The 13841-nt window shown below is 42.1% G+C and overlaps 1 protein-coding gene across 1 annotated transcript in view; it reads right to left on the bottom strand.

Moving 5' to 3' along the window:
• PPP2R5A (protein phosphatase 2 regulatory subunit B'alpha) overlaps positions 1–13841 on the bottom strand; it is an 87586-nt gene that overhangs the window by 12250 nt on the left and 61495 nt on the right. The window contains exons 3-8 of the mRNA XM_069955412.1: positions 12032–12133; positions 9723–9815; positions 8592–8722; positions 6901–6960; positions 4362–4470; positions 1251–1304 (exon numbers count right to left, since the gene is read on the bottom strand). Coding sequence (XP_069811513.1) covers positions 1251–1304; positions 4362–4470; positions 6901–6960; positions 8592–8722; positions 9723–9815; positions 12032–12133 — 549 coding nt within the window. The remainder of the gene's footprint in view (positions 1–1250; positions 1305–4361; positions 4471–6900; positions 6961–8591; positions 8723–9722; positions 9816–12031; positions 12134–13841) is intronic.

Consider the following 13841-nt stretch of genomic DNA (forward strand, 5'->3'; position numbering starts at 1 on the left):
CAGAGATTTCCAAATAAGACTGGTCACAATATGGCTGCTATGTATCCTTCATCAATTTCCATCGGGGGGGGGGGGCGCACTGTCTATTGCAACAAATAGTATAATGGAAGAAAAGGCTGATGTAATCGATGACCGAAAAAAAGTAGTAGCCATGTTTAATTGAAAGGCATACTGTATCTATCAGAAGTTTTTATCGGTTGGGGTCTGAGTGTTCACACCCTGACCAATTAGTAGAACAAGCCTGGAGAAGCCAAGATTCTCACTATGTCTATGTGAGGGACCCGGCACCATAGACTTACATTATGGGTCCCATCTTGGTCACATGACAGAGTAGTAAGAGATCGAACTAAAAACTGCCCTCTCCCGACTCATTTTCCTGATTAGTCAGGCTCTGAACGTTCAGACCCGAAAGATAAAACCACTTGTCATTAGCTGCATTAGTGTATAGTCATTTACCAGCTGTTTATGACAGAACAGATGGCGAATAGGTGAGAGTACACCCCATTCAGGACCAGTGCGTAGGTGGGAAAACAACATTACATGTAGAAAAAGCAAAAAATAAACATCCATTCACCAGGGAAAATGTTCTCTGCACTAATTCTAAGACTAAAACTAAGACTATTCACATCACGTTTTTGCAATTCGTTTTTTTTAATCCGTTCTTTGCACAAAAAAAAAAACGAGTGAAAAACGGATGTATGTGTGCATCCGTTTTTCCATTGGATTCCATTATATTAAAAAAAAAACGGATTAAAACGGATCTGTTTTTTTAACGTACACAAAAACGTAGTCAACCTCATTTTTGTGTCCATTAAAAAAAAAAAAAGGACCCGTTTTGATTTTTTTTTTTTTTTTTAGAATGGAATGCAATGGAAAAACGGATCAAAACGGATGCACACACAAAGCTGGAGAGGTCATGTATGACCACAGAGAAAGGATAGTAAACGTAGGAGACAGCACTTCTTGTGAAAAAACGTGATTTTTTTTATTCACATCAGACGCGACGTTTCGGCTGGTACTTCAGCCTTTCTCAAGCTTTACACAGAGAAAGGATGACCCAGGGAGATGTTACTGCTAGTTCCCTTTATTTGATATTTTAGAAAAAAAATATTCTTCAATAAGATATAACTTTAAAAAGTCAAGGGACATTTATAAAAAGTAATAAAAACATGGCCGCTGTTCTAAAGTAAGTAAACCGTTCTTAGTTTCCTCTAGAACAAACAAGGTGAAGGAGGGTGAACTGTACTTACGGGTTCGGTCAGGGTGGTATCCTTCTCCAAAAATTGGACAACGCAATAAGCCAGCTGTAGGTACAAAAAAAGAAAAAGTTAAGAGTATTCATATTTAATTTAAAGGCTTATTCCTCTTAAAGGGAAACTGACAGCATGGATATGCATGTACCTGTGCTGTCAGTTTCCCACTGACAATCACACCAGCTTTGCAGTGTCACAGAGGAGTGTCTGTATCACTGTCTGCGCCCGGCCGTCTCTTCAGGCTGCTGCCCTCCTCCTCTGGAATGATTGACAGCAAGAGGAAGCAAACAATGGCCTGAAAATACAGCATCGGCCCGAGAGTGGGGAGGGTACAGACAGTGTTACAGACGCACCTCTATGACACTGCCAGCTCGGGGATTAAGAGCAATTTTTTTTTTTCTTAGGAGCACGCCAGATCACAGAGCAGTATGGAAGGTACGTATACACTGCTTGGGTGATCGCCAATGGGAATCTGGCAGCACAGGTACATGGATATCCGTGCTTTCAGTTTCCCTTTAATGGTCTTTATGCAGGATTTGTCGCCCCTCCCTTAAGGGTACTTTTACACACACACAGATCTGACAGGAACAAACTATAACCAGAGAACAGGTCATAAAGGAAAGACTGAGACTTCTCCTCTTTTCAAATGCTTAGCTGTGAGATGAAATTTAGGTTCTGATTGCTGTGAATGGCCAAGTACACGCGCACCCCTTGATTCTACAACCCCTCAGCTTAACGCGTACCCATCAAGGAAAGAACCTAACATATCAAAAGTTTCTACCGGTTGGGGTCTGAGTGTTCACGCCCTGACCGATCAGTAGAACAAGCCCAGAGAAACCACGGGGCCCCATAGACTTACATAATGGATCCTGTCTTAGTTACATGACATGAGTAAGAAGAGAACGTGCTAAAAACGGACTTCTCCCCGCTCATTTTCTTGATCAGTCAGGCTCTGAACACACAGAACCGAAAGGCAAGAGCCACATTGTTTTTTTGCAGAGTAAAAACGGTATTTACTCAGCTTCATATGGTGTCAATGCACCCTGGCACCTGTCGTCCATGGCTGCCCCATGGATTAAAGGTTAAAAGGTCATTGTCAATAAATTATAGAGGGAAAGTTCCCAATACAGACAAATCAGGACATGTCGGTGAGTACGGTCCTCGACAGATTCTCTGAGTAAAGCATGGCGCTCAGTGCCAGTATGGTACAGGTGCTTTACTGGGTGCCATAGCCACTTTACACTAAAGAGAGGTGAGATCTCCGCTCCTGCTATGGTACATTCATCAGTAATGGGGCTTTTTCTCTTTAAGGAGGTTTTGCAAACACAACAACACGTTTAGTAATTCATTATAGAAGACAATTTCACATTGTTCAGCTTTTACTACATGTGAGAGCGGCAGCTGGCGGAGCAGAACGTGAACAATAATAAGGAATTTTACTGCTGAACCCAACAAAAATCTATTGTGCCACAAATAAGTATTGCTTTTAGGTAAAAAATAATAAAAATAATAAAAAAAATGTAACAGAGCTAAGTAAATGGGAACTGTTAGTATTCCATTATTCTAAAATAAGTGCAGACATCCAGGCACATGCAGCCCCATTTACATGTATGGAGTGGATTTTTATTTGCAGAAAATTCTGCAATAAATCAGCTGAGTGTGAATACATCCAAAAATAATCCACATATAGAGAGACATGGCAGATCCTGCACTTCTTAAAGGGAACCAATCACTTTAAAAACGGCTATAACGCTGTCGCAGCACCCAGCACACTTCCCAAACCTGCTTCTACACCCCCAGTCCCTGGAATCTACAGCCCGAAAACTTACTTTATAAAGTTGGCGCCCTGTATGTAAATTGCCCCCAAGTAGTCACGGTGGGTGGTGAGCTGCGGCAAGTAGTCACGGTCCCTGGGCGTTCCGGAGAGGTAATTACGCCCCTCTGGGCGTGATTAGCCTACATAATTGTGGCAACGTCACAGAGAGGAATGCTGTCCCTAACGTCAGCACGCCTACATTCTTTCTGTGCCGCTCATGCGCAGTACAGCGGGTTCGGTCCGCGCTGTACTGCACAGGTGCAGAAAGTTTCAAACTCATTGCTGGAGGTCCGGCAATGAGTTCTAGGCTATTTTGCACCTGCGTGGTACGGCGCGGACCGAACCCGATGTACTGCGCATGAGCGGCACAGAGAACGTAGGCGTGATGACGTTAGGGACAGCATTCCTCTCTCATAATCTTGGACATTGAGCCCAGTCTGGTGAGGCGTGCACTAATTCATCATTTTTCTACTTTTTTCTATTTCGCCTGTGCTGTTATACTATATTCAGCATTCCTCTCTGTGACATTGCCACAATTATGCAGGCTAATCACGCCCAAAGGGGCGTAATTACCTCTCCAAAAAGCCCAGGGGACAGTGACTACTTGCCGCAGCTTACCGCCCACCGTGACTACTTGGGAGCAATTTACATACAGGGCGCCAACTTTATAAAGTAAGTTTTCGGGCTGTAGATTCCAGGGACGGGGGGTGTAGAAGCAGGTTTGGGAAGTGTGCTGGGTGCTGCGACAGCACATTCCCATAGCGTTATAGCCGTTTAAGTGATTGGGTCCCTTTAAATTATATCATGTGTCCCTCTAAGGCAAGGACGGGGAACCTTTAGCCCTTCAGCTGTTGCAAAACTACAATTCCCATCGTGCTAAAGCTTCGGCTGTCCAGGCATGATGGGATCTGTAGTTTTGCAACAGCTGGAGGGCCGAAGGTTCCCCATCCCTGATCTAAAGGTACAAAGACCGACTCAAAATGTACAGGTAGCCCAAAGGAGAAATGTATAACACTCGCTTCTCAAAGCTGTATCTAGATATTGATGGGGGTCTGATCACTCAGACACTACCTGATCAAACTTTTGACATGTCTGACAAGGTTTGTGAAAAGATTTGTTGTTGTGTGTGTATATATCATATAATATTGTATATATAATATATATATATATATATATATATATATATAATATATATATATATATATATATATATATATATATATATATATAAAAATTTTTTGGCAGGAACACTTTCCACCATATGATAACAGCAGCCATAAAAGAACATTCACCTGCGCATGAAACAAGGCCAGGCCTTTTGCTGTGTGCATTGGAATCAGGACTTTCATGAGGAACTGTTTGTGTTCAGCTTTTAACGGTAAAGCAAACCCATTGATGATGCTGCGAAGAGAAGGAAAACCCAGTGTTAATGGAAATTCCACAAAGAGGAAAAAAAAAAAGTGTCTTCAACAGTTTCAGCAAAATAGATAAAACTAATATACAAACTAGTATAAGAATTGCACACAGGTCAGGATCATCATTAGGATTTTGAGGCTGTCGCTTGGCCACTCGGAGCTTCAGCTCCCTCCATACGTTTTCTTTGGGATTAAGGACTGGAGAATGGCTAGGATACTCCATGACCTAAGTGTGCTTCTTTTTGAGCTGCTCCTTGGCTGGATGTTTTGGGTCATTATTGTGCTGGAAGGCCCAGCCACCACCTGTGTCCTGGCAGAGGGAAAGAGTTTTTACAATGCATGGCTCCTTCCATTGTCCCATTGATGCAGTAAAGCAGTCCTGCACTCTTAGCAGAGAAACATCCGCAAAACAATGTTTCCACCTTCATGTCTGACAGTGGGGACGGTGTTCTTTGGGTGATAGGCAGCATTTCTCTTCCTCCAAACACGGCGAGTAAAGGTAACGCCAAAGAGTTCTTTTCTCATCTGACCCCAGCACCTTCTCCCAGTCACTCGCAGAACCATCCGGGATCATTGGCAGTCCTCAGACAGGCCGGCACCTGGGCCTCTGGGACTTTACAGGCAAGGTATAATGCGTTGCCAATGGTTTTCTTGGTGACAGTGGTCCCAGTTGCTTTGAAATAATTAACAAGTTCCCCCCATGTCGTTTTAGGCGGATTTCTCACCTTCCTCATGATCCAGGATACCCCACGGGGTGAGATTTTGCATTAGGGCCGAGGTCAATTGACAGTGATTTTGTATTTCTTCCATTTTCTTACAATTGCACTAACAGTCGTCTCCTCCTCACCCAGCGTCTTACTTATGGTTTCGTAGCCCATTCCAGCCTTGTGCAGGTCTATGATCTTGTCCTGGACATCCTTAGAAAGCACTTTTGTCTCGACCACGTTGTAGAGGTTAAAGTCTGACTGACTGAGTCTGTGGACAGGAGACTTTTATACAGGTGACAATGTAAGACAGCTGCCTACAATGCAGGTAAGGAGTTGATTAGGAGCGTCTAACTGGTCTGTAGGAGCCACAACCCTTAATGGTTGGTAGGGGATCAAATAAATTTATACAATCGGATTTTATTTTAGAAATTCTACCCCTCACTGCTAAAATTAACCAACCCTTTAAATTAAAAACTGTTCAGGTCTTTGTCCGTGGACAACTTCCGAAATCAGCAAGGGATCAAATTATTATTTTCTTCACTGTATGATGTTAGAATGGGGGGACCCCTGACCCCCTTCATCAGGACAGCCACAGCAAGGAGTTTGTATGGATCAATGAGCGTGATTTTTGTTGCTTTGTACAACTCTATGGAAGGAAAACAGCATCTCACTATTCGCTTAGAACTCCTATAGCGTCGAACCGCCCCATTTTTAATGATCACAGGGGTCCAAACTAACTAATCCAAAAGATGTTAATGTTCATGGCGAGAAAATCTCTTCAAGAGGTAAAATAATCAAAACACGTCAGGCTTCTGTCATCTTGTCCTTATTCGGACGCTTATGTTTTAGGAGAGTGTTCACATGTGGCAGGCAGATTTTCCCAACTAACTTAAAGGGGTTGTCCAGCGGAGAAAAAAAACTGGTGTCAGAAAGCGGAGACAGGAACTGTCCAGAGCAGTAACAAATCCCTATAGAAAACCTCTCCTGCTCAGGACAGTTCCTGTCTCGGACAGATGTGGCAGCAGAGAGCACTGTGTCTGAATGTAAATAAAACAACACTTCCTGCAGGACATATAGTAGCTAATAAGTATGGGAAGACTTAAGATTTTTAAATAGAAGTAAATTACAAATCTATATAAAACTTTCTGACACCAGTTGATTTGAAATAAAAAAATTTTTTTGCTGGACAACCCCTTTAAAGTTTACCTGTCATTAGAACAAACTTCTGAGATGTTGCAGCCACATGTCAAAGGTTTGTGTTGTTGAGAGTCCAGGTGCTGAGACGCCTGGCAATCACTAGAACGAAAGGGCAGAAGTGCTTAGCAGTGCACACCCCTTCATCTCCGCTCTTAATGTGAATGTTACAATTGACAGATTACAAAGCCTAAGGAACTTCCAGCAATCGCATCTACTGTAAGCTCCATAGGCTCCATTAGACTAAGAAACGGACTCCAAGCTGGCCTGTGTATAGGAGTCGACCAGAGAGGGACGTGGTGAGCAGACCTGCAAGGATTCTTTGCAGCTTCAGACATCAAAGTCAATGGGGAAATAATAAAACATGGCCACCCTCCCCCCTCGCTGTGGTTTAGCATACTTTATACCGGCAGTCTTCCATCCAAGAAATCCATCACATCACCTATCATTACGTTCTTATTATTCTTTCATATTGAGAATTTTGACTGGACTGTTGGTTTATGTTATTTCATTACCTGCCCAATATTTCAAGCAATTCTGCAACGCCATTAAAATGTTCTGTTTCATAGATAAACCTATAAACAGAAAGAACAAAAAACAAACAAACAAAAAAAATTAACTACTGCAGTCAATGTATCAATATATTACAACCAAATGAAAGAGTTGGAGTCTGTACATTTCATCCAAACAATGGAGAGCAAAGAGGCCTGACACCCTGCAAAGTGCAGCCATCTCTTTACACTGGTTATCCATATAAACACCCCCCACTGATCTGTATACACTCGGTGCTAGAATAGGACTGACTGCTACTTAGTAACATGGTCCTCACACTCCCGTGACCAAGACTGCAAAAGTGTTGCTGGCACCGACTACAGAGAACTACAGGCATTTCCCACAAACTTTTGGCAGAGTACACAAGGAATATTTGGCAGAACCAATGACACTGCCTCATATAATGTTTTCTGCCCCGGCTGTGTGTGTGCGTGCGCATTATTATATATATATTATATATATATATATATATATATATATATATATATATATATATATATATACCAACAAAACACAACAATCACTGAACTCAGGGAGAACAGTGAAAAATTCCAATGGAGTACTCATTTACGAGTCTCCATTGATTGTCCCATACAAAATTTGAATATGCAAAAAAGGGGTCCGTGGAGCCTCAGTTACGAGTCTCAAAACACGGGAATAGCCAGATATCCCTCTCTCCAGAGAAGGAAGCCCATTGCCAAGGGCAACAGAGTGAGGACCTGAGGGACTACGTATCAGGGTGGTTTGGTGCTCTCCCCACTAGGAGGCAGCCCTTGGCAATGGGCTTCCTTCTCTGGAGAGAGGAATATCTGGCTATTCCTGTGTTTTGAGACTCGTAACTGAGGCTCCACGGACCCCTTTTTTGCATATATATATATATATATATATATATATATATATATATATATATATATATATATATATTATATATACACATATATACACACACACACACACAATATATATATATATATATATATATATATATATAATATATATATATATATATATATATATATATATAAAATATATATATATATATATATATATATATATATATATATATATATATATATATATATATATATATATATATATATATATATATATATATATATATATATATATGTAGCGGTGAAATGATAGAATCCAGGGATTTGATCAAATCCCAGGAAATGATGGAATGAACGCGCTGCTCCATCATCTCCCTAGGGATTTGATCAAATACCTGACCCCTTTCAGGGAAATAATGGAATGAAGGATAGAGGTGTCGCCCGGCTCTACGTTTGGCGGTGGAGGCAGAAGGGGGAGCAGAGCGGCACACCTCCCCGGCAGGCATATGGCGGCGAGGCGGACGGGGGAGCAGAGCGGCAGGCACATGGTGGCGGAAGGACGGGACTGGGGGCAGATGGGGAGCAGAGAGGCACACCTCGCAGCAGGCGGACAGGATTGGGCAGACGGGAAGCAGACGGCCCGGGGGAGCAGGAGGCGTGCCGCGGGGCGGACGGGACCCTAGGGAAATGATGGAATGGCGCAGTCATTTCATCATTTTCTGGGATTTGATCAAATCCCTGATTCTATCATTTCACTGTAACATATACATACATACATACATACATACATACACACACACACACAGTAACAAGTCCACTACCTGAGAAAAATGTTGTTTATTTGCTTTCTGATGAACGCTCTTAGACCAAGGAACTTCCCATAAATTCGATGTAATACAGTCTTGAGGAAATCTCGCTCCCGGGGATCTTCGCTGTCAAACAGCTCCAGGAGCTGGAAGAAGCCAAGGGTACAGGCGTTACAGGAAATACTGGATGGAATAAGACACAACTGGGCAAATGATATAACTAAAAAAGACTTTTAATCCCCTGATCAACGACACATTTTTAATTATTTTATTTTTTGGTGCCCCTCCCTTTACCATGGCTGCATCTGGTATTGCAGCCTAATAGGGCTGAGCTGTAATACCAGACACAGCCCTAACTGTACGGCTCTTTGTGGAAGGCTGCAGACTCCTATGAATTCCCAGTCGCCACCTTTAAGAACCTGCTTCAAATACAAAGCGTCTTAGCTAGCATTTATATCCCAAGAAGTCGCAGCACATCCAAATAGTGAAAAAAAACTTGTAATTTTTATTTCGTAGTAACGATATCAGCCAGTGCAACGTTTCTGTCTCATCACAAGACAAGTTTTTTCACTATTTGGATGTGCTGCGACTTCTTGGGATCTATTGAGAAGACGTGGATTCAATCTTCGTTGCTGGCACTCCTGCACAAGGTCTGAGTGTGCACTCCACTGGGAACTTTACCTAGCATTTATATATGAAGCACTTAACCCTTGAGAGGGGAATGGATTACAAAGGTTTTCAATAACAATACGCAACAATGCTACAGACAACTAGGGTTCTCCAGCTGCTTTAAAACTACAACCCCCAGCATGTCTGGACAGCTGGAGGGGTGGAGAGTAACAAGTCGAGAACCACTCCTTGAGATAGATAGCTTGTTACAAGCGGAAGTTTCCTTTCTTCTCATCTTTAGAGGATAAGTGATGAGGAAATGTCTAAGGGTGGATTCACATGTGGTGTATTTGATGTTACAGAGAGATCTGCCATGTGTGAATCCACCATAACTAGCACTGAAGACCCGGGGGGGGGGGTCTGCTCCTTTAAAAATCTGCCATTTTATTAAAGTGTACAACAACTTTTCACAAGGGGGTACTGATGGGTTTGTATTTATTTTCTATGGTGATGGTTCCTTTAAGATGAGGCACTTACCTGCTGAACAAATTTCTGGTCCACAAACCTCTTTGCAATACTTGGCTGAAAATCTGGACTCTCCAAAAATCTCAGGAAAAACTCATAGACTAGCTGTAAAAACAGAAGAAAAAAAAACACTTTAAAATGTAAAAAAAAAAAAAAAAAACAGACTGCAAGTTAGGCCACATTCACACCACCAACTTTAAGTTTCCCAATGTATACCACCAAGCGAAAGGTCGCAATGTATCGCATCGTATAGGCAAGCAATGGTATAAGTCACCCGCTTACATACCATACCGCTTACATTACATACCATATACAGACTGCCCATATAGGAACACATACCATATATAGACTGCCCATATAGGAACATATACCATATATAGACTATCCATATATGAACACATACCATATACAGACTGCCAATAAAGGAACACATACCATATACAGACTGCCAATATAGGAACACATACCATATATAGACTGCACATATATAACACATACCATATATAGACTGCACATATAGGAACATATATATGAGCAGTCTATATATGGTATGTGTTATATATGGACAGTCTATATATGGTATCTGTTCATATATGGACAGTCTATATATGGTATGTGTTATATATGAGCAGTCTATATATGGTATGTGTTATATATGAGCAGTCTATATATGGTATGTGTTATATATGGACAGTCTATATATGGTATAACACATACCTTATATAAACATCCCATATATAACACATACCATATATAGACTGCCCATATATGAACAGATACCATATATAGACTGTTAATATAATGCGGACAGAATAAATGGATGTGTGAAAGGGGCCTATGTGTACACACTTGCAAAAATCAAATACCAATTCTGTAGGGTGACTATAACAAGCAGCTTCTTTGCACTTGTCTTTATACAAGTGCCTTTAATATGGGGGTAAAACTACAGCTCCCACAATGCACTGCAGCAGTACACTATAAGCACTGATTTGGCAGGAAGTGAGCAGAATGATAAAAAAAAGTCGCCGAATGTGCATAAAACATGATCAGGGTCCGATAAATAACAGCGTGACTTTAGCGATGCATAATACTGCACGCCCATACAGCCCACATCGTTCATGTCGGCTGATCGTTGCGTTGCTTGTTTTTCAAACATGTTGAAAAACAAGCAACTGTTATATCAGCGATCTGCTGCCGACGCTGCGTGGAATAAGAGCGGTGGCAGCAGAATGCCACTATCCTCTATGGGTTGTCCGGACGATATAGCGATCACCCGGGCAACTTAACGTAACGTAATTTAAGTAAACGTTGCTTTAAATAGCATTGTAAGTGTCTCTCTTGGATTTATCATGTGACTGACACCAAGGTCTCCGCCAAATCACAAGATTTACATAAAAGGATGCTCTACAGCGAGTGTTAGCGGACAATGGTCGCTCTGTACTCCATGGTACAAGATGCCATTAATCTGTGCTGAAAGAAACCTCTCGCTCCCCGTTCCCCTGGAGCAGTGGCTTCTTTTACACTTCTTCCGTTATGCACGATTCTGGTCGCAACATCGTAAATGGGAACCATGACTAAATGAACTTGTTACAGCCTTGACTTTATTCACCACTAGTAAGAGACCCAGGCTTAAAATATTGACTACTCTACGAAAGGGGGTCTCCGGCCCCTTTAAAAATATTATATGTTACTGCCCTTGCAGAGATGCCATTTTAAAGGAGTACTGCTACTGCTCTGGACAGTTCCTGACAAGGTGGCAGCAGAGAGCACTGTGTCCCACTGGAAAGAATACACCGCTTCCTGCAGAACATACAGCAGCTAATAAGTACCGGAAGACGGGAGATTTTTAAAAAGTTGTAAATTACAAATCTATATAACTTTTTGAAACCTGTTGATTTGAAAGAGAAAGATTCTTGCCGGAGTACCCCTTTAACCTCACCATGCTGCCCCGGAGGTCCTCTTGTGGAGCCTTTGGGTCTCCTGCAGAACATTTCCGCTGCCACATCTGAGACAAACTTGTCTTGTCAGTGACAGCCCGCTGCGCTGTCCCATTTTAGTCAGTGACTGGCTGAGCAGTTGTCTCAGCAGTGTGGGACCCACTGACACTGCATGAGGTCCAAGGCGGAGCAAAGAATAGGCAAGAATAGAATTTTTATTATGCTGCAAGGGCAGCAATATAAGAAAAAAAAATTAAAGGGGCCTCCTTATACACTGCAATGTGCATAACGCTGTGATTGTAAAACGTCAATTCCTATGATGCCTGGACAGCCAAAGCTTTAGCGTTTAATGAAGGACCTGAGAAGTGCTGGACGTAAGTCTACCTGTATGTGAGGCCAGGAAGCTTCTAATGTCGGCTCGTCCTCTTCTGGATCGAAGTCTGGATTGTCGCTAGGAGGGAGCGTTCTAAAGATATTGGAACTAATCTGTGAAAACACAAGTGAGAAAGACAAAGAATAAATTCAAAGCCACAAAGCCAAGTTCATGTAAGACAGGGCAACCCAATCCGGGGCCCTCCAGCTGTCACCAAACTACAACTCCCATCATACTCTGACTGTCTTCAGGGAGTTACAGCTGGAAAGCCACAGGTTTAGGGGAGGGGTTGCACTGATGTAAAGAGGCAGATCATTGTGGACTGTGGACACCTGGGCTCAGAGACTCCCATCATAACATGCATCTATGATACTCTGGGAGATCATTTATGACTTATGGATTTTTCTTCATCTAACCAGGAATCAATGGCGACTTCAAGGAATAATCCAGGCAGAATAAGGTGGTTTATCATCCTACACGCTGGAGAAGAAAACCACCAAACAAGGTCACAGAACGGGACAATGAGCTGCAGGCCCGACCAGCGCAAAAGAGCTAAAAGTGTAAAGTAAAACATCCAACCAGTAATAGAATCAGGAGAGGAAGAAAACCTTCAGCTGACTGCACCAGTGAAAGTGGAAAATCCGTCCTGTGTCTGCAGTGATTTTACACACAGGAAAGAGCGCTTCCTGCCAAATACAAAGAGGAAACCTGAACACAGCGCTATGGACGCAGGACGCTGGAGAGCTGGGGAACAATGCATCACAGCCTGGAGACTGCCCAGATGCGACAGCCAATGCACAGACTTATCCATAGGAATGCAATACTAGAGATACAGGGGTGAACAATAGGTACATAGATAGCTGGCGGACAAGTAGCTAGAACACTTAATCTGTTTATCCATCCGTCTCATATCCATCTATCTATGAAATATATCTCCTATTTTATAAATGGATCCATATTAAATGGACAGATTATAATATATATATATATATATATATATATATATATATATATATATATATATATATATATATATATATATATATAGTTTCATTTGAATGAAGCAAATTAAAGTTGTAAAAAAAAAAATCAGAGTATCAACTATCAGCTTTGCTAATGTGATTTGTAAGGATTCGGGTCAGAAAGTCTTGTCCGTGTCAGCAGCTCATTTGCAGGACGGGCCCCCTCTGGAAGCCATGTTGATATTAGTTTACCCGGCTGCCATGGAGATGAATGGACTGACACGGAGTCGGGATGCTTGGATGCTATTAATATAACTGCGAGTTCTGTGTAATTCTGTCCAGGTCGGAGCACTGATCCTCAAAACCTTTAGAACAAAAAGGCCAATGATTGGTGGGTTACATATGAAAGAACTGATAGAAGCGCTGCAGCCCGCCCTTCATTCATTGGACAATTTTGGCTGAATGATATGCATTGGTTTATGTGTGGCTCAACTGATAATGCGCGGTTAAAGGGATTATCCCGGCCTAGAAAAACATGGCCGTTTTCTTCCAGAAACAGCGCCTCTTCTGTCCTCATCTTCATCCCTCCATATCCATGCCTCTGTTCAAGGTACAGGTGTGACTCCATTTTTGGAAGAAAGACGCCATTGTTTGTTCCTGCAATCCTTACAGTATGGGATGCTTGGGTAGGTGCACCCTGGTTTACAGGAAGTGGTGGCTAGACTCCACGGTTCTATTTAGGACCATTGGAGAAAAAAAATTGTCCCGAAAAAATAAAAATGTTCACCATTATACAGTTTTAGGTTTATGTGTGTTGTAAATGCAGCTGGAATGGCCCACAAACACCTTTTTTTGTTTG

This window comes from Dendropsophus ebraccatus, chromosome 15 (genome assembly GCF_027789765.1).
Source record: "Dendropsophus ebraccatus isolate aDenEbr1 chromosome 15, aDenEbr1.pat, whole genome shotgun sequence".
In the NCBI taxonomy this organism is placed as follows: Eukaryota; Metazoa; Chordata; class Amphibia; order Anura; family Hylidae; genus Dendropsophus; species Dendropsophus ebraccatus.